Source organism: Mastigoproctus giganteus, chromosome 8 (genome assembly GCF_048544385.1).
Source record: "Mastigoproctus giganteus isolate SK-2022 chromosome 8, ASM4854438v1, whole genome shotgun sequence".
Classification (NCBI taxonomy): domain Eukaryota; kingdom Metazoa; phylum Arthropoda; class Arachnida; order Uropygi; family Thelyphonidae; genus Mastigoproctus; species Mastigoproctus giganteus.
Window position 1 is genome coordinate 17,182,929 of NC_143582.1, and position 20,557 is coordinate 17,203,485.

At 38.0% G+C, this 20,557-nt stretch overlaps 1 protein-coding gene across 1 annotated transcript in view; it reads left to right on the plus strand.

The window, feature by feature from the left end:
• Positions 1-20,557, plus strand: part of LOC150081300 (uncharacterized) — a 219,338-nt gene that overhangs the window by 108,225 nt on the left and 90,556 nt on the right. Inside the window, exon 3 of the mRNA XM_090380150.1 lies at positions 3,274-4,023. Coding sequence (XP_090236276.1) covers positions 3,274-4,023 — 750 coding nt within the window. The remainder of the gene's footprint in view (positions 1-3,273; positions 4,024-20,557) is intronic.

Here is a 20,557-nt window from a genome sequence, read left to right on the forward strand (position 1 = left end):
TACGTCATTATGATGAAATGTGTTCCCCTTTACTGCAGTCTTCAATCATATAAAAAACATAAATAAAATTTCAGAATCTTCTCTTCATTCCTTTTTTTTTTTAAGCTTTGTAAACTTGTTACTCCGTACGTACCATGTTAGTTGCAATCTCACTTGCTTGTATCATGTTAGTTAGTTGCAATTTGTGTGTGCCGTTAAAAAATGCTTATGCCTACCATCATAAAATTTATAAAGAAAAGAGAAGAGATTATCTTGGAAACAAAATCCTCTTGAAGCATTTCTGAAGAAGACAACAACGACATGGACAAACAAACTAACAAGGAGTGCTAACCCAACAACGAGTGTGCATTTAGTTGATGATGAAGAATAAACATTCTTTAACATTTGTAAGTCATAAATAATTTCTTTATTATTTTAATTTGCTTGATTTTACATGCTGTTTTCATTTCTTAGGATAAATCAATCATTGTTTAAACATAAACTAATTGGCTGACTAATTTCATTGTTGAGAACGTAACCCCTGTTTTTAGCATTATTTCTATGGAAAATAAATTCCCGTTTTATGAGTTTTTGCTTTGCGAGCGCGTGCTGGGAATGAATTAACCCGTAAAGTCGGGAACTACCTGTATTTGCAATATATAAAATCATTTTTTTTGTGAGACATCTAATGCTACTTTGCAGTATAGCAAAATAGCATAGTAGCATGTATGTGTATTTAGTTTTAAAGGCTATTCAATTGCTGAAATCATATTGAACTATTTATACTTCCAATTAAAAAAAAAAAAAAAAAAAAAATTTGGACAATTTGCAACATACATACTGTTGGAGGCAGCATTTGAATCTGCAACCTTTATTTCTTAAGCAAGTACCTTACCCCTGGATCAATCCAGCAGTATATGAGTTAACATTTTGCCTTATTATTGGCAACTGTAGAGTCATACTGTAGAGATGTATTATATCCGTAAGGAAGCTAGATTTATGAGTTTTTACTGTATTAAAAACAGTAAGGGGTCCAAACTAACCCTTGTGGAATCCAATAATCATATTAATCTATGAAAAGTTGTAGCCATTTACTGTGACTGCCTTTGTATCATCAGAAAAAAGGAGTTATAATTTTTGCCTCTAACTGTTGATGATCCTGTTTGGGTTTCTGACAAATTGAATAGGTATTTTGCTTGTGTGTACATTCACGTGAGGAATTTTTTAGGGATGGGATTGCCAGAAGCATATCAAATTCTAACAGGGAGTTGAATGATTTTGTGATAGCCGAGAGGAAAGTGGAGGAGAAATTGTTAAAGCTAAACAAAAAAAAAAAAGGACCTGGGATGGATGGAATCTATCCAATTCTATTAAGGGAGACAGCAAAAGAGGTAAGCAACCCTTTAGCTCTGATTTAAAAAAAAAAAAAAAAAAAAACGGTACCTATACTGTACTATGTAGGGGATTTCTCTCCTTGTGGTGTTTGGTGGTGCTTTCTGTTCCCCTCCCCCCCTTTTATTTTGGCCATATTACTTTGCCTATGGTACCTATATTGAATGAGATGTTCGTCTGATTAGGACAGTTTCTGGGTTTGTACGCCCTTGACCACTGCAGCATTTGACTTGTGTTGTGATTAAGTTGAATAGTCACCAAGACTTGTTCAACCCCACGTAACCCTTTACTGGTTCGTACTTGTTTCTTCTGGTGTGTGTTAAGAGTATTGGCAGTGAGAACAAGACATGAAATAACACATAATATTTATTAAATGATAAACATGTATACAGTACATTTTCTCTCTACCTAATTATTAATGTTAAAGCAAAGATATATATTGCTTTCAGGCCTGCATTCATAATAATAACATGAATTTGTGTAAGGTTATAATATTGTATTAACCAACGTCTTTATGGCATACTAAATTCTAGCATCTATGGAACTATTCTTTCATTTATCACCCTCTATTTATCACCCTATTTTACATGTTCTCATTATTTTAAACTATCTTACATCTATTCTAATGTGAATAGTTTCACTCCCTCTAATTTCTTATTCTAACAGTACCTTGCTGTAAGACTCCTGTGTAACCCAAACTATGCGAGAAATTTCCTCTCATTGCTAATTTAACAGAATTTAAATATTCAGGAAGGAAGCATTTAGTTTAGGCTAGTTATTATATTGCAGACAATTTCATTCACACTAAAGAAACAGTTTGCTTACCAGGCTAACTCGGTTTCTCCAAAGCAGGATATGAGACCTGCGAGTTCCCTCCTACACATAGCAAAAACCACTTCTCTGCTGCTTCTCTCCCCTCTTGGTGCCTCCTAGAACCCTTTATATACTGTAGTTCTCTTGTTCTATGTCACAGAGATAGTCACCCAAGAATGCACATTTTCTCTAAACATTACCTTTTTTTTTTTTGTAATCGTTCCGCAAAACATCTCTCCATCCTGTCTCCACCACTGCAATAAAACCCCTTTAAGTACCTCTGTGGGCATGAACTCTGGAACTCTTACTCTCCTTTCGCCCATGCTGTTTAGAGGCATGCCAGAGCACGTTAGAGCGAGAAGTTGTGCAATATCCCATACATCCACACTTTCTCCCTGGAAAATAAGATTTTTCTTCTCTTCATTAATTAACACCGTGGGTTCCAAATAAATATGGTTTTATAATTTATCCTAAATATCCCAAGATACCGTATTAACATTTAATGATTAATTAGTTCTGCCTGTTTATTGGGGAATGCGAGAATTCTCAGTCTAACAACTATCACTTTCTAGTTCGTAATGTTCCATTCTGCCATGGTTCATGCCACCTATCAGGGAACGTTGATAACATGGTGGATGTTGCATCACAAGACATAATACTATTTTGGACAACTTTTATAATAGTTGAGTTGCCAAAAAAAAAAAAAATAAATAAATAAAAAATAATTTTTTATATAATACTTATACTATTTTGTATCAACATATACATGCCCTTGATAAAGTAATGTGCTAATGCAAATAAATATAATTGGCATCTTTTACAAGTAATATTTTTTTATTTTGGAAACTGGTTTGGTTAATATATGTAATATGAGTATATACTTTGCACTATATTTGAGTTATCTTGGTCTAATTAGATCAGATCTTATTGCTCTTTATTTGTAGCTAGTTTCATTTACATAATTACAACTTTTGTAATTCTTTGCGGGCGTGCATGTGTTTCTGTATATTCCTATTTCCTGTTTAAAACTTTCATAAATTGCTAATATGTTTAATGCATTTTTGTTTTGTTTTTTATTTTCTCTTTTAGCATATTATAAGCAGAGTTAAAGAAAATGAAAAAGAGCTAAATGCTAAAGGACAGCTACATACTTTAGATCCAGGTATTTCACTTCTTCCTAAAGATACTTTCTGGAAAGACCTCGAGGAAGGAAGAATTAATGTATTTGAGCAAGATATGTACAGCAAAGTCAAAGGAAGAGCTGCTCGTGCTATACCTCAACAGAAGTCAAAAAATGTGGAGCATAGCCAAGCTTTAAAAACAAGATCTGCAAGCCATTATGCAAAGAAGGTTTCTGGAGGATCAAAATCAAAACGACAAGGAGAGAAACCCAAAGCAAGAAGAAAATCATGCCGAAGATCAAAAAAAGATAAGAAGCATTCCTTCTCTAATCAAATGCTTGAAAATAATACATGTGAACAGGAGAAATTAACCTTAACTGGCAATCATTGTATGGAATTGTGCAGTAATGATATTCTCAATAATTCTCTTATTACAGAAGATAAACATTCTTTAGATCAAGAAATATCTGAAGTTATACCAGATGAAATCTTTTCAGACTTTCAAAAACTAGAAGAAGAATCAAAAGATCACATTAAAGATACCTCAAGTTTCAGTGACTCTTCCATAATAGCAACATTAAGTGAAATTTTGGAGATTGGTAAATCCATTTGTGGTGAATCTTCCAGTGACTGTCTATCCCAGCAGATTGAATCTTTGGACAGTTGTTCAGCAGCTAATAATTGTAACCATGCTGGATCAGTGGATGATGTTGTTATGGTAAGCTGTTTTTCTGTATTACGAGCAGGAATGTGATAATGTGTATATTGTTTCTGCAGTGTTCTTATTTTATTTTTTAATGCATTTCAGAATACTTGGACGTTATTTAGTTATTGGTAATTTGATGCACAGTAGCAAAGCTTGTATAATTTTTAGGGATATGATATAACCATTTATATTGTGGGTCAGGTAATTATATTCTTAAAATATTTTGTTTTTGGCATGTTATAGATAGTTAGAAATAAAGTTTCCAGATCTTACAGGAAGATAAAATGTTATCCTGTTGGATCTTGATTATCAGACAGATAGTCAAGGTCTTTTTTTTTTTTTTTTTCTTTCTTCTTCCTTAGGATAGTTAATCTGTTTTTCAGAGAATAAGTGTGTGGGGGTGGAAGAGAGAATGATCTTCATATTTGTTATTACTATAGTTGAAATAATATACATAAGTTAGTTATAATCCAGTTTAATACAAATATATACTAACAAAATCAGTAGCTTTCGAGATGCGTGTCCCTTTGTCAACTGACAAATTAAATACAAAAATACAACGAGCTGAGTGAGGCACGTTAATCATGCGTCATTGTTGTTGCACGAACGTGCGCTGCTTTCTACACCAGTGATCATCCAGCGATAAAAACGGTTGTCTCTAGGATGGGATGTAGACGTATTACTATAGTTGAAATGTTGGTAGGAAGCGTTAAAAAAATTTGATCCATGTATCCCCTGCCACTTATTTTGCTTGTTTTATTCTTGTCTGACCATCCTAGTCAGACAAGGTATCCCTCTTTAAATTTACAAACACACACAAAAAAAAATAAATAAATAAATAAAAAAAAATAATTTCCACAACTTTAGAATGCATAGTTTGTTCCAAAATTGCTGTTTGGCTAAAATAAACTTTTCTTCTAACAGTCCTGTTAATTTAATTATAATTTAATTAACAGCTGTTAATTAAATTATAATTTAATTTAATTATATCCTCTTGTTTTTTTTTGTTTTTTTTTTATGAAAACCCCAAACACAAGAGGTATTACAACCTATAGTACTTAGTACCATGCATGGGTTGAAAGTTTAGAAGACGAAATAATATATTTGTTGACATTACATTTGAACTTCTGTAGACTGTAATTTTCAGGAAATATGTATGAAGGAAGGTTGTTTCAAAAAACAGCAGTTGAATGAATAAATGGGGAAGATGAAAAGTTGGTTCTGTGAGTTTGAAGTTGGACAGTAAATGGATGTTGGCTGGTGGCAGCAAGTATTCAGACTGTTTTGAAAGAGTGGAAATTATAAAGCCAATTCATAAGAACAGTGTCCATGGAAGTATCTATAGAAAAGGCATACAGCAGAAATGGTATGTTGATGAGACAGAGAGTGGAGACAGACTGTTAGAGATGAGTCATTAATTAAGCTAACTGCCCTCTTCTGAATGGAATGTAGAAGCCTGAGAGAGAGAGAGAGAGAGAGAGAGAGAGAGAGAGAGAGAGAGAGAGAGAGACAGGTTTTGGGGGCACCGCCCCAGATGTGGGAACAATATTCCATGGTAAGGCAGATTTGCGATTTGTACAGAGTGTGAACAGCTGTTTGGATTAAAAGTAACACCGAGAGCGAAAGAGAAACCAAGTTTTTTAGATGCAGAGGAAGCAGTATTTGTAATGTGCTTGTGCCAAGAGAAATTAGAAGTCAGGGTAATCCTCAAAAGAGATCTTGCCTAGAAATCGGAATGGCACCAAAGATAACCATAGGAACAGAAGAATCCTTTTTGCAAGTTATAAGACAGGACTGAGTTTTAGAAGGATTGAAATCAGCTAAGTTGTCTTTGCCTCACTGGAGAATTACCTGGAGATCGGCATTTAAGGAATTGAAGCTGATTGAGCAGGGTGAAGTTTCTCAAACTGGAAAGTGGAATGCAATTTGCTGTCATCAGCAAAACTATGGTTAGGATTTCCAGTCAATGGAAGGTCATTAATATACAAGAGGAAAAGAGTGGATCAAAGAACTGAACCTTTGGGATCACAAGAATTAATGAAGAAGTTAGAACATAGAGAGCCATCTACCATCACTCACAGTGAGCAGGCAGAGAGAAAACTGGATAACCAATTACAAAAACAGTTGGCAAACCATAAGATGGAAGCTTGTTTAGAAGACCTTTATGCCAAACATGATCGAAAGACTTTGAGATGTTAAGAGCAGCTGCTTGTGTTTCACCAAACTTTTCCATTGAATTTGTCCATAAATGGGTAACATAAGCCAGAATATCAACAGTGGATCAATACTGACGGAAACCATACTGGCAATTGTTGATCAGACAGAAGGTTTCTAGATAGTTTAAGAGTTGGCGATTAATTGATTTCTCCATTACTTTAGAAAGAGTAGAAGTAATTGCAGTGGGAATGGCAAAGAACAGGAGTAAGTTCAGGAACACAGGTTTTGAGATCAAGTGGAGAAATACCATCAGGACCTAGAGCTTTCTTAGCATCAAGGTTTGTCAACATCCTTCTGATGGAAGACCACGGGAGGCATTGAATGGAGTGTGTTGAGAATGGTGGGAGGTGTTTCTCCAAGATCATTAATACATATTCCCTGTCAGAGACTTGACAATTTGGAATATACTCTCTTTGATCTTCTATGGCTTAAAATCTCTCTACCTCATTGTGTAAAATTCAGTCTGTTGTCTCTACTGTTCTCCCAACTCCACTAATCACTTGGAGCTCTTTGACTTCCTCTCTTTGCAACTTGATTTTCTCCAGTTCAACTTTCCTAACAGTGAGGTAATTTTCCTTGGTGATTTTAATGTTCACAACTCCAGCTGGCTTCTATTTTCTAGTCACACCGACCCAGCTGGTCGAGATGCTGAGGCTTTTGCAATTACTAATGACCTTGCACAGATTGTTCATTTACCTACCAGAATACCAGATAATCCTAATTATACAGCCAACAGGCTTGATCTTTTTCTCACAAACAACCCTTCTAAGTACACGGTAAAAGTGAGAGGTCCTTTAGGCACTGCAGATCACAACTTGGTGATTGTCTCTTTTCCAATGAAGCCTTTGTCTCATGGCTATTCCCAACCTCGTGCTGTTTGGCATTACAAGAATGCAAAATGGAATGACCTGTGAGATTTCTTTTCCTTGGTCGGATTACTGTTTCAAAACTTCTGATGTCAACGTTTGCACAGATTGTGTCAGTGAAATTATTCTTGCAGCAATGGAATCCTTTATCCCACACTCCACTTTAAAATCTCGTCCTTTATCTAAACCTTGGTTTTCCAATAAATGTGCTAAAGCTGTTCAAGAGAAAAATGTTGCATATCGTAATTGGCTTGTTTCCAATTCTTCAGTTTCATTTTCTGCCTACACCAAAGCTTGCAACAATTGTAAAGCAGTTATTAATCAGTCCGAACTAGAGTTTGAACAGACTAAGAGTAGAAAACTTGCTTCTTGCCCTAATGGTAGCCGAGCATTCTGATCCCTTGCCAAAGCTATTGGCCGCAACTTTTGTCCATCTCTGCTGCCACCCCTCTGTCCAAACCAGATGGTTCTGTTGTCACTTCAGCCAAGGATAAAGCTGACCTGCTAGCATCCCATTTTTCTTCCAACTCATGTATTAATGATCTTGCTAAAACACCTCCCACCATTCCCAACACGCTCCATTCAATGCCTCCTGTGGTCTTCCGTCAAAAGGATGTCAGAAGGATTTTGACGAATCTTGATGCTAAGAAAGCTCCAGGTCCTGATGGTATATCTCCACTTGTTCTCAAAACCTGTGCTCCTCAACTTACTCCTATTCTTTGCCGCCTTTTTTCACTTTCTTATTCCAAAGGTGTTTTTCCATCTGCTTGGAAATTTGCTCACATCCAGCCAGTTCCCAAAAAGAGTGACAAATCCCTCCCATCCGATTATCATCCCATTGCAATTACTTCTACTCAATTAACTCAATTAAATCAATTAACCACCAACTCTTAAACTTCCTAGAAACCTTCCGTCTGATCAACGATCACCAGTATGGATTCCGTCAGTGTCGATCCACTGGTGATATTCTGGCTTGTGTTACCCATTTATGGACTAATTCAATGGAAAGGTTTGGGGAAACACAAGTAGTTGCTCTTGACATCTCAAAGGCTTTCGATCGTGTTTGGCATAAAAGTCTTCTAAACAAGCTTCCATCTTATGGTTTGCCAACTGTTTATAGTAATTGGTTATCCAGTTTTCTCTCTGATCGCTCACTGAGGTGATGGTATATGGCTCTCCATCTTCTAACTTCTCCACTAATGCCAGTGTCCCCCAAGGTTCAGTTCTTTCCCCCACTCTTTTCCTCTTGTATATTTATGACCTTCTTCCATTGACTGGTAATCCTATCAATAGTTTTGCCGATGATAGCACATTGCATTCCACTTTCCATTTTGAGAAACCTTGCCCAGCTCAATCAGCTTCAACTTCTCGAAAATCTGCTACCAATTCCTTAAATGCCGATCTTCAGGTAATTCTCCAGTGGGACAAAGAAAACTTCGTTGATTTCAATCCTTCTAAAACTCAGTCTTGTTTTATATCTCTCAAAAAGGATTCTTCTGCTCCTATGCTTATCTTTAGCGACACTCCAATTTCTAGGCAAAATGATATATCTCTTTTGGGGATTACCCTGACTTCTAATCTCTCTTGACACAAGCACATTACAAATATTGCTTCCTCTACATCTAAAAAACTTGGTTTTCTCTTTTGCTCTCGGCGTTACTTTTCTTCCAAACAGCTGCTCACTCTGTATAAATCCCAAATCCGCCCTGCCATGGAATATTGTTCCCACATCTGGGTTGGTGCCCCCAAAACTTCTCTCAGGCTTCTTGATTCCATTCAGAAGAGGGCAGTTAGGTTAATTAATGATTCATCTCTAACAGTCTCTCTCCACTCGCTGTCTCATAGACATGCTGTTTCTGCTGCATGCCTCTTCTACAGATACTTCCATGGGCACTGTTCTTCTGAAATGGCTTCTAAAATTCCCGCTCTCTCTTTCAAAACAGTCTGAATACGTGCTGCCACCACCCAACATCCATTTACTGTATAACTTCAAACTCGCAGAACCAATTTTTCATTTTCCTCGTTTATTCATTCAACTGCTGTTTTCTAGAACAACAAGCGCCTCCGTAGCCAGGTGGGAAGGAGTAGCAGTGCGTAGCCCACGCTTTTTGATTATACCGGGGTTCGAGCCCATGACCACCAAATACGGAGGATGCGGAAAGGTCAGGGAATGATCACCGCATATCCCCGGAGCAATATGGCCTTATTTGCTAATGCTCCTAAAAACCAAATTATGAACGAGTATTTCCTGAAAATTTCAGTCTACAGAAGTTCAAATCTAATGTCAACAAATATCTTATTTTTCTCTTCTCAACCTCCAACCCAAGCATGGTACTAGGTACTATAGGTTCTAATACCTCTCATGTTTGGGGTTTACATAAAAAAAAAAAAAAAAAAAAAAAAATACATGAATTGGAAGAAAAATGGGATGCTAGCTGGTCAGCTTTATCCTTGGCTGAAGTGACAAAAGAACCATCTGGTTTTGACATAGAGGTGGGAGCAGTGTTTGGACAAAACTTGCAGCCAATAGCTTTGGCAAGAGACCAGAATGCTTGGCTACCATTATGGCAACAAGCAAGTTTTCTACTCCTTTCGCTGTTCAAAATCTAGTTTGGACTGATTAATAATTGCTTTACAATTGTTGTGTACATTGGTGTAAGCAGAAAATGAAACTGAAGAATTGGAAACAAGCCAATTAAAATATGCAACATTCTTCTCTTGAACAGCCTTAGCACATTTATTCAAAAACCAAGGTTTTCGAATAAATAAAGGACGAGATTTTAAAGTGGAGTGTGGAATACAGGATTCCATTCCTACAAGAATAATTTCACTGACATGATCTGAGCAAATGTTGACAATCAGAAGTTTCGAAACAATAATTCGACCAAGGAAAAGAAATCTTGCAGGTTATCCCATTTTTCATTCTTGTAATGCCAAACAACCCTAGGTTAGGAATAGCCATGAGATAAAGGCTCTATTGGAAAAGAGAGAATCAAGTTGTGATCTGAGGTGCCTAAAGGACCACTCACTTCGTCTGTTTACTGAGAAGGGTTGTTTATGAGAAAAAGATCAAGCTTGTTGGCTGTATGGTTAGGATTGTCTGGTATTCTTGTAAGTAAATGAACAATCTGTGGGTGATCATTAATGATTGCAAAAGCTTCAGCATCTTGACCAGCTGGGTCTGTGTGACTAGAAAATCGGAAGCCAGCTGGAGTTGCGAACATTAAAATTACCAAGGAAAATTACCTCACTGTTTGGAAAGTTGGGCTGGAGAAAGTGAAGTTGAAAAGAGATGAAGTCAAAGAGTTCCAAGTGATTAGTGGTTGAGAGAATAGTAGAAACAACAGATGAATCTGACAGAATGAGGTAGAGAGATTTTAAGCCAGAGAAGATCAAAAAGAAGAGATTCCAATTTACCAAGTCTATGACAGGGAATATCAAAACAGACATATGCACAAGTACCACCTTTGAGGTGAAAGGAATCGTACAGCAAATAATTTGGGCAACTGAGATGAGCAGTGATTGAATCAACCGATTACTGAGATTCTGTCAGAAAAGTACATGGGGTTTGGCAGACTAAGTGGAAATGGACATCACTGAGATTAGAAATGAGACCACATATATTTGTGAAATGAACTAGGAAGCATTTGGGAGGTTTCGATCTTTTCACAGACAGTTTGCTCTGTTAATTTTACAATTCATGGTGTATTCAACAGTATTAAAAAAAGTGGGGGGGCCTCATTTTAGGAAGGATGTAGAGCTGCTGGAACAGGTATAGAAAAAGGGCAACAAGAGGTGTAGAGAACAAAGGGGTGCTCTTACCATGAAAGGCTCCAGTTCTGCAAATTGCAGGATCTGGAGACTATGCACATATGAGGTGATCTGATTCTGGTGTTTAAGGCTTTGAATAGATTGAACAAGCTTAATGATGATGGGATTCTTTCACTTGCTTGGATTACCCACATGAGCGGGTGGAAATTCAAATTGAGGAAGGTTACAGAATAGATGTGCGGAAGTTTGCCTTAATACAACAGGTGGTTGATTACTGGAACAGACTTCCATCTGATGTTGGAAGTGGATAGCTTGAATAAATTCAAGGAAGAACTAGAAAAACTTTTGGAGGGGATGGATAGGTGAAATGGGAATGGTTTCCCCTCCCTCTTTGACGCTGTATAAGCTTGCTTTCTTGCGTCATTTGCTGCTATTATTATTAGCCATAGGTGCAAGGAAGCCTGAGGCTTATGCTGCACCAGCCAAAAAAAAAATTGATTTACTGAGAGAGAGAGAGAGAGAGAGAGAGAGAGAGAGAGAGAGAGAGAGAGAGAGAGACAGACAGAAGTAGAAGGGAATCGCCAAAAAAGAGAAGAATGACGATATCCAGCTCAGGACCCTGGGTATGCCAAGCCCATACTCACCAGATGTGAGCCCCTGGTACCAATACTAATAGAGTGGAATAATCACTTCTTCATTAGCAAGATTTTCTGTATATCATTTATGTATTATATAAAACCCAGTGTACTGTTCTGGCAGCCTTTCTGCCCCACTGAAAGAACTTAATGTTATATTTCTGATTAACCTTGCAGTTTATAACCATCCTTTTTATTTCTACCATCTAACTATACTTTTTATTCACTTTTAATATCTTCCCATAAATAGCAAATAATCTAGTTCGTACAACAAGCATTCATGTGGGACTGTATTGAATGCCTTGCAAAAGTTTAGATTATTTAAATTGCTTTTTGCATCCAGTTCTTTTGTAACAGTCATAGTAGTTTATCAGATTAGTTAGGCATGATTTCTTTTTGCCTTGTGCTACATTTCCTATATAATTCTGTTCTCATTCTGTTGCTCCTGTAATATATTCTTCATAGAATATCATAGAATCCTTATATGCTATTTCTAACAATGTGATCTGCAGAGCAGTCATTTAATAGACTTCAAAATATACTTCTGCTGGTGAGTGATCTGACTAAAAGTTTTTTTTTTTTTTTTTTTTTAACCTCAAATATGAAAGATATTAGAACCTATAGTACTTAATACTTTCCATGAGCTTGAAGGTTGAGAAGGTGAAAGAAGGTACTTGATGACATTAGACTTGAATTTCTATAGATTGTAATTTTCAGGAAATACATGTTAAGAGTAGGTTGCTCCAGAATATGTAAATGGAAGGGATAAGGAAAAAGACAGGTTGAGTCTGAGTTTGAAGTAGGACAGTAAATGGATATTGACTGGTTGCAGAACATGTACAGATTGGTTTTGAAGAGAAAGGGGTAACTGTAGAAGCCAATTCAGACCAACACCCATGGAAGTATCTACAGAAAAGGCATGCAGCAGAAACGAAATGGCTTATGAGACAGAATGGAAGAATTTTTGAGACTTTGTAAGAGTTGGATGATTAATTAACCTAACTGCTCACTTTTGAATGAAATTTTGAATTCAGAAGTCTGAGATAGGTCGTGGAGGTACTCCCACAGATATAAGAAAAATATTCAATGGTAGGGTGAATTGAGGTTTGTACAGAGTGAGTAGCTGTTTAGAAGTGTGTTCAACACACTTACTGTAAGCTCAGTAACGCAGGTTTGAAAACAAGTGGTGGAAATACCAGGAGGACCTGGTGCTCTTGGTATGAAGACTCATCAAAATTCTTCTCGCATCCTTTTGATGGAAGACTACGTGAGGCATTGAATTAAGTGTACTGGAATGGTAGGATATGGTATACCAAGTATAAGAGTTAAAAGAATAGTAGGATGGCAGCAAGACAACTTTATCTTCGGCTGAGGTGGTAGTAGAATCACCATGTTTTAACATGGGGGTGGAACAGGTGGGAATGGTGCGTCGAATAGCTTTGGCTACTATTTGAACAAGAAGCTCAACTACCAAAGCTCGATTACCATTTGGACAAGAAGCAAGTTTTCTACTTTTAGCCTGTTCAAAGTCTAGTCTGCACTGATCAATAACTGCTTTACAATTGTTTTGAGCTTTAGTGTAGCCAGAAAATGAATGTGGAGATTTGGATGTCAGCATTTTGCAGTATGCAACATTCTTATTTTGAACAGCCATATCACACTTATCGAAAAACTAATGTTTAGACAAAGAACAAGATTTTAAGGTGGAGTGTTGAATAAAGGATTTTATTCCTGCAGGAATAAGTTCACTGACACAATCTGAGCAAACATTAATATAAGAAATTTTAAAACAGTAATCCAACCAAGTAGTTGAATTTCAAGAGATGCTTGGAGTCATCATGGAACAAGTAAATACATGGGCTGTGTTAGGGTAACTATGAGTAAGAACAATAGTAAATAAATTTTGATGAATTTGAAGTGCTGATCAAGGCATCAAAGGCAGATATTGTTGGGATATCAGAGACATGGTGTCACATAGATATAAGCAGTGCAGAATTGGAATTTGGGGAGTACAATGTGTACAGAAAGGATAGACAGAGTAGGAAGGGAGGAGTGGTTATGCTGTTAGTTACGAAACATAAAATCGAAGGAAGTTCATCCAGTGGACATGGGTGGAAAGTACAATGTTGAGTCTGTTTGGTGTCACATAAACACTGGGAAAGCAAAAATGACAGGAGTGTGTTATAGGCCTAATGGCTCTGAGTACAATGAACAATTGTGCAGAGAAATAGTGGACCAGTAAATCAGAATGTATTGTAATGGGGGATTTTAACTTTCTAGATATTGACTGTAACTTGTGGGTTGGTCATTCACACACTAGCAAGATTTTGTGGATTTAATGGAGGACATGTTTCTACAGCAACATGTTTGAGTGGCAACCGGAGGGAGTAATACTTATGATCTGATTATCAGCAGTGATTATTCATGCATTAAGAATTTGCAGATAAAGGAACCACTAGGTGACAGTGATCACAGTGTACTGACGTGGATGTAACTGCCATTAAGGGTAAAGGGAAGGGTTTTTGCTTTCATAAAGGTGACTACAGTGGCCTCAGATTTTTTAAATTCTATTCAGTGGGATCCAACTGATGTTGTTATCAATGGTGAATTCTAAATGGGAAGCCTTCGGGTCTTAATCTTGGAGGCTACTCGATTTTTCATACCAACTAAGAAATACTGTTCAAGGTTCAGACCTAAATGAATGCCAGATGAATTAATGAGGCTGGTGGCAGAGAAGAAAAATGCATGTGATGCATATAAATTTTCAGGAGACACATTGGCTGATGCTGTATAGCCTTAGCTTAGTTAAGGCATATGATGTAAGAAAGCAAGCTTATACAGCATCAGCCAAGAGAAAAAAAAAAAAAAAAAAAAAAAAACTTTCCATTTTGCTCATCCTGTCATTTCAAATGTTTGTGCAGTTCACCCTTAAATTTATTTAAGCTACCAACTTCCACAACAACAGATGGAAGTCTGTTCCAGAAATCAACTACCCGCTGGCTAAAGTCAAACTTCCGCACATCTATTCTATAACTGTCTTTCTGCAATTTGAATCTATGCCCCCATCAGGTTCTTAGTCTGAGCAAATGAAAGTATTCTGTCAGCATTGAGTCTGCTCAAACCATTCAAGGCCTTATACACCTCAATCAGATCACCTCACAGGTGCCTAGTCACCTGATGCTGCAACTTGCAGAACTTAAGACTTTCTTCATAAGTGCACCCCTTTGTTCCTCTCACCAATCTTGTTCCACTTTTCTGTACTCATTCTAGCATCTCTACATCCTTCTTAAAATGAGGCCTCCAGACCTGTACACAGTACTCAAGGTGTGACCTGACCATTGCCTTGTACAAAGGTATAATCACCTCCTTGTCTCTGTTAGCAAAATTCCTATACAGGGTGACTCAAAAATATTGGTACAAACATTTAGGGGAGGTAGGTAACATCTGAAGGAATGTAAATCGCATAGGAACCCATAACTGGAAACGTCATTATAAGTCGGTTGACAGTGCTGTTCATCAGTTCGCGAGAGGGAAAATTTCTGGTTTACTCATTCAAGCAGTAGTCGCTGCACGAAGAGCATGCATTGATATATGAACTGTGAGCTGGCAGACATGCACCTCGTGTATGGATTAGCAGAGGGCAATGGACGATGCTTAACAAATTTATGGAGAACGCTTCCCAGACAGACATGTACCAGATCATTTTTTGTTTGTGTATGTGCATCAAAATTTGTGCGATTATGGGTCATTTAGAGGTAACAGGAGTAGTGCGGGCAGACCACGTTCTACGTGAAGTCTCATCATGGAAGAAAGTGTGTTGAATGCCTTCCAGAATAATCCTACTACCATCACGCGTGCTGTTGCCTCTGCCTTAGGAGTATCTCGTTGCTGTGTACAGCGTGTCTGCCACGACAATTCCTTACACCCCTTTCATTTCCAAAGGGTTCAGTTACTGCTCCCCCAAGATCATCCTGCAAGTGTGGCTTTTGCACAGTGGTTTCTCCAAGAAAGTGTTTAAGACTTGAATTTTCCAGCCTATGTGTTGTTCACGGATGAGGCTAATTTCACTCGGGAAGGCTTATTCAATCAGCACAATGCTCATGTGTGGGCTCTCGACAACCCACACGGTGTGCACCCCCATGCAGCACAACATCGCTTCGCAATAAATGTGTGGGCAGGGATGGTCGGTGACTGCTTAGTCAGCCCATACCTGTTACCATCCTGCATGAACTCCACTAAATATCGCATCTTTCTTGAACAAGTTCTACCAGGGTTACTTGACAATGTTCCAGCAAATGTGAGACGCAACATTTTGTTTCAACATGACGGGGCGCCTGCCCATTACGGAAGGTGTGTTCGTGACCATTTGAACAGGCATTTTGGGCGTCAATGGATTGGCCGTGGTGGACCCGTTGCCTGGCCCCCATGCTCACCTGATTTATCAAGCCTTGATAAATCAGGTCATTCAAATCTATTGTGTATGAATCGCTTGTGAAATGAGACAGAAATGGATCTCATCTGTGCTGCTACTGTCAAAAACTCCAGGTGTGTTCGACCATGTCTGCCAATCCACGCTGCATCGTTGTAACGCGTACATCGCGTCTCGTGGTGGAACCTTCGAGCATCTGTTGTAACATCGTGAAATGCAACCATCCAGTACTCCATTGTTAATATTATGTCAAATAAATGTTTGCCACTAATTACTGTCTTGTTCCTCCGTAGCCAGGTGGGCAGGAGCGGCAGTGCGTAGCACACGCTTCTTGATTAGACCAGGGTTCGAGCCCGTGACCACCAAATACGGAGGATGCGGAAAAGTCACGGAATGACCACCGCATATCCCCAGAGCAATATGGCTTTAGTTGCTAATGCTCCTAAAAACCAAACAACAACCTACAACAACTGTCTTGTGTCATTTCTGCTTCTTGTGCCTCTGTTTCTACTTTCCTGTGACGTTTCCGGTTATGGGTTCCTATGCGATTCATATTCCTTTAGATGTTACCTACCTCCCCTAAACGTTTGTACCAATATTTTTGAGACACCCTGTATATTATTGACAAAACTGTATGATCTGCTCTGGCATCCCATCTACACTTCTCAGATAACTTCATATCTGACTGCACAATTGCCCCCAGGTCTTTTTCATTTTCCACCTCCTTGAGTGTAATACCACACAGTTAGTACGTTTCTCTTGGGTTACTGCTACCCATATGCAGTACTTTGCATTTGTCAATGTTAAACTTCAGTTGCCACTTGTCAGCCCATCTGCCTAACCTTTCTAGATCTTGTTGCAGTAGCATACTGTCTTTAGTGTCATTAACAATCCTGCCAACCTTTGTATCGTATGCAAACTTGGACATTAAGCCTGATATACATTCATTGATATCATTGATAAATACACAAAACAACAATGGGGCCCAGCACTGAACCCTGGAGGACTCCACTAATAACATTAGTCCATGTAGAGCAGTGTCCATTTATTACCACTCTCTGCCGTCTCCTACTCAACTGTTCCTTTATCCATTGCAGTACCTTGCCTTTAATGCCATACCACTCCAACTTGTACAGCAGTCTTCCATATGCAACAGTATCAGAATCTTTCCTGAAATCCAAGTACAGTATATGATATCAAAATTATTTTTTGCATCCAGTTCCTTTGTGACCACATCATAGTATCTAATCAAATTGGTCAGACAAGACTTTCCCTTAACAAACCCATGCTGTGTCTGAATTATTGGTGCAGTCTTGTCTAGATGATCCTGCAATGCATCTTTAACCAGTGACTCCATTATTTTACCCTGAACAGAAGTTAAACTAATTGGTCTGTAATTACTCGTGTCACCCTTCGATCCCCCTTTGTGAATTGGGGATACATTTACACATCTCCAGTCGATGGGGACAGCCCCTGAATCTAAGGATGCTCTCATAATTATGACTAAGGGTTTGCTAACTTCTCTCGCTGCCTCCTTCGATATAACTGGATAGATTCCATCCACCACCGGTGGATGGAATCTATCCAGTTATTACAAGTACAATCAAGATGAATGGATTGTACTTCTAATAAATGGATAGATTATTGATTGTTCCTTGATTGTACTTGTAAGGGTTGTTTTTGAGAAAAAGATGAAGAGTTTTGGCTGTGTGGTTAGGATTGTCTTAGTATTTTGGTAGTAAATGAACAATCTGTGCAAGGTCATTAGTATGTGCAAAACCTCATCATCTTGAACAGCTGAGTCCATGTGACCAGAAAATGGAAGCCAGCTCTTGGTGTGAAGATAAAAATCACCAAGGAAAAATTACCTCACTGGTAGGAAACTTGGACAGCTGAAAGTTAAGCTTCAAAGAAAGGAAGTCAAATAGTTTGATGTAATTAGTTGAACTGAGAGAGAGATCAATAGAGGCAACAGATGAATTTAACATAATGTGGTAGAGATATTTTAGCCAGAGAAGATCGAAAAGAGCAGATTCCAAGTTACTGTCTCTGATGGGAAATATCAGAGCAGACATGTGCAAGCACTACCTTTTTAAACAAATAATTAGGACAGCTGAGATGAGTAGTGACAATCAGCTGATAATTGGGATTCTGTCATGAAAAGTGGGGCTTGGCAGACTAAGCAGAAATGGACATCAATTCAGAACTGAAATAAATGAGTGTGTGCAAGGTTCATCTTTTCACAGATATGTTTGTTCTCTTAATTTGACTGTTAAAGAAAAGGTGGGGGGCCATGTATGAAGTAATGAAATTTTTGGATAATGTGTACACATAATAAGATGGGGGTCATGTATGAAGTAATAAAATTTTTGGATAATGTGTACACATAATAAGATGTCCAGCTTCCTTACGTATTGTGGTCTTGACAATGCCCTGCCCCCAATACATATAACTCGGACTCCTTCCAGTCACCCTTTGGCAGATTAGAGGCAGCATATTTATACACCAGCTGATCTAGATGCCTTGTCGAGAATTACCAATAGGTTCAATATATTGAGCTATCTAGGCATACGAACACCATATTAGAGCTGTACTCTTGAAATGGGGGTAATTGTGCAGGGAGATATGAAGTTTTCTGAGCAGTACAGATGGTCTGCAAGAGTAGCTCATAGTGTCTTGTCAATGATATACAGGAATTTTTCTAGCAGGGATAAGGAGGTGATTATCCTTTTATAAGGCAATGGTCAGGCCACACCTTGAATACTGTATACAGGTCTAGAGGCCTCATTTTAAGAAGGATGTAGAGCTGTTGGAACGAGTACAGAGAAGGGCAAAAAGATTAGTGAATGGAACGAAGGGTTGCTCTTACGAAGAAAGGCTTAAGTTTTGCAAATTAGTGTCTGGAGGCTAGGCATCTGCGAGGTGATCTGATTGAGGTGTATAAAGCCTTGAATAGTTTGAGTGTGCTCAGTGCTGATGGGATTCTTCCTCTTGCTCAGAATCACCTGAGAGGGCATAAATTCAAATTGAGGAAAGACAGATGTAGGGTAGATGTGCAGAAGTTTGCCTTTAGCCAGCAGGTAGTTAAGGCTGAGCTGGACAGGTATTTGGAACGAATGGAGGGGTGAAATGGGAGTGGTTTTTTTTGGCTGATGCTGCATAAGCTTGCTTTCTTTCATCATATGCTTATGCTAATGTACGGAAGGTTGGTTCTTGCCATGATGTCCATCATAACCTCAAAAGGCATCAATCATACTGCATAATGGAATAGGTGGATGGTTGCCGATGTATTACTCTGGAGAATAAACTCTGGGTTTCATCACTTGAAGCCTCCAGTAAGCAAAGTGGTGGTATTTCACCAGTTGATGAGTCATGTACCATCTACTATTGCCAACACAGAGAGGTGGCATTTCTCTGTGCAGTGTGGATGACCCAACTAGACTCCTGCTTATATTGGTTCACACTTGGGTTGTCACCTTCAATATACTAGATGGTTTCAGAACTTGTACATGAAGGGTTATACCCAGTGTTACTTACAGTCCTACAATTGTGAAATTGCAAGTGGAGAATTTGGTTGTCTCAGGACAACTGGATTTGGAAGAAATTTGGTCCATTTTACTCACCTGAATATCAGTTCCGTCAGCATTTTAGACTCCCAGACAGCAAACACTTGTTTGCTCTATCTGAGCAAATGTCTGTAAAAAGCCACAAAGACCTAAGTTCCATCTATTTATGGAAAATTAGTCTCACATAATAATGCAAAGCTAATTTTCCATAGACTGGAACTGCATTCCAACTCTGCTCAATCTGTCATTATGCTTATCAGTCACTTGGTCTGCAGCTTACTTCTGTTGCTGATAGGGTCAGAGACTTCAATCTTTCCCTAATGACAGCATGTTATGTTAATATAAGAAAATAATCCAAAATTATACCTAATATTTCATTACTTGTTTGACAGTTCTGTATTTATTAACTCTTGGCATTTGCACAAAAATTGGTAGGCATGCAGAGATGATCATTGACTTTTGCCAATGAAGATTTGGTAATTTTGACAGAAAAACAAGCAAAATACTTTTCTTGAAAGATATTATGATTGAGTGAATGGTTGTGGGTTTAGAGTAATATAACCAAAAAGAGAAAAGTGAGAGCAATATCTCCACTTCATATCAGTGAGATCAAAATGACCTTGCATGAGTGCCAATGGGGTTAAGGCCATTATATGAACACAGTGTTTGAGTACTTAGAGAATTTGATTTGAAACATAACCAGGTTTAATCTTTTTCATTAATTCAGACACATAAATATGGATTTCTTTAACGTGTCTAAATTAAGATGAATATAAAGATTGGAAAAATTAATGTTTGTGGCCCTCCAAAGTTCAACCCTACCTGATGACATCTTATTCCATAATATTTAATTTCTCTCATTGGATTTTCTTTTCCCCTGAGACAACTGATTTTTAATGTATAGCTATATTATATTAGGAGTGAGAAATTTTGATAAAAGGAAGATAGTGGGCATGATTTAATTCAACCACTTTTGCTTTTCATAGGCATTAAATGCCTAAGTGCTTTCAGAGGTAATGTCTCCACAGTTCATGGCATTTGCGCCTTTCCGACAGCTGTGAC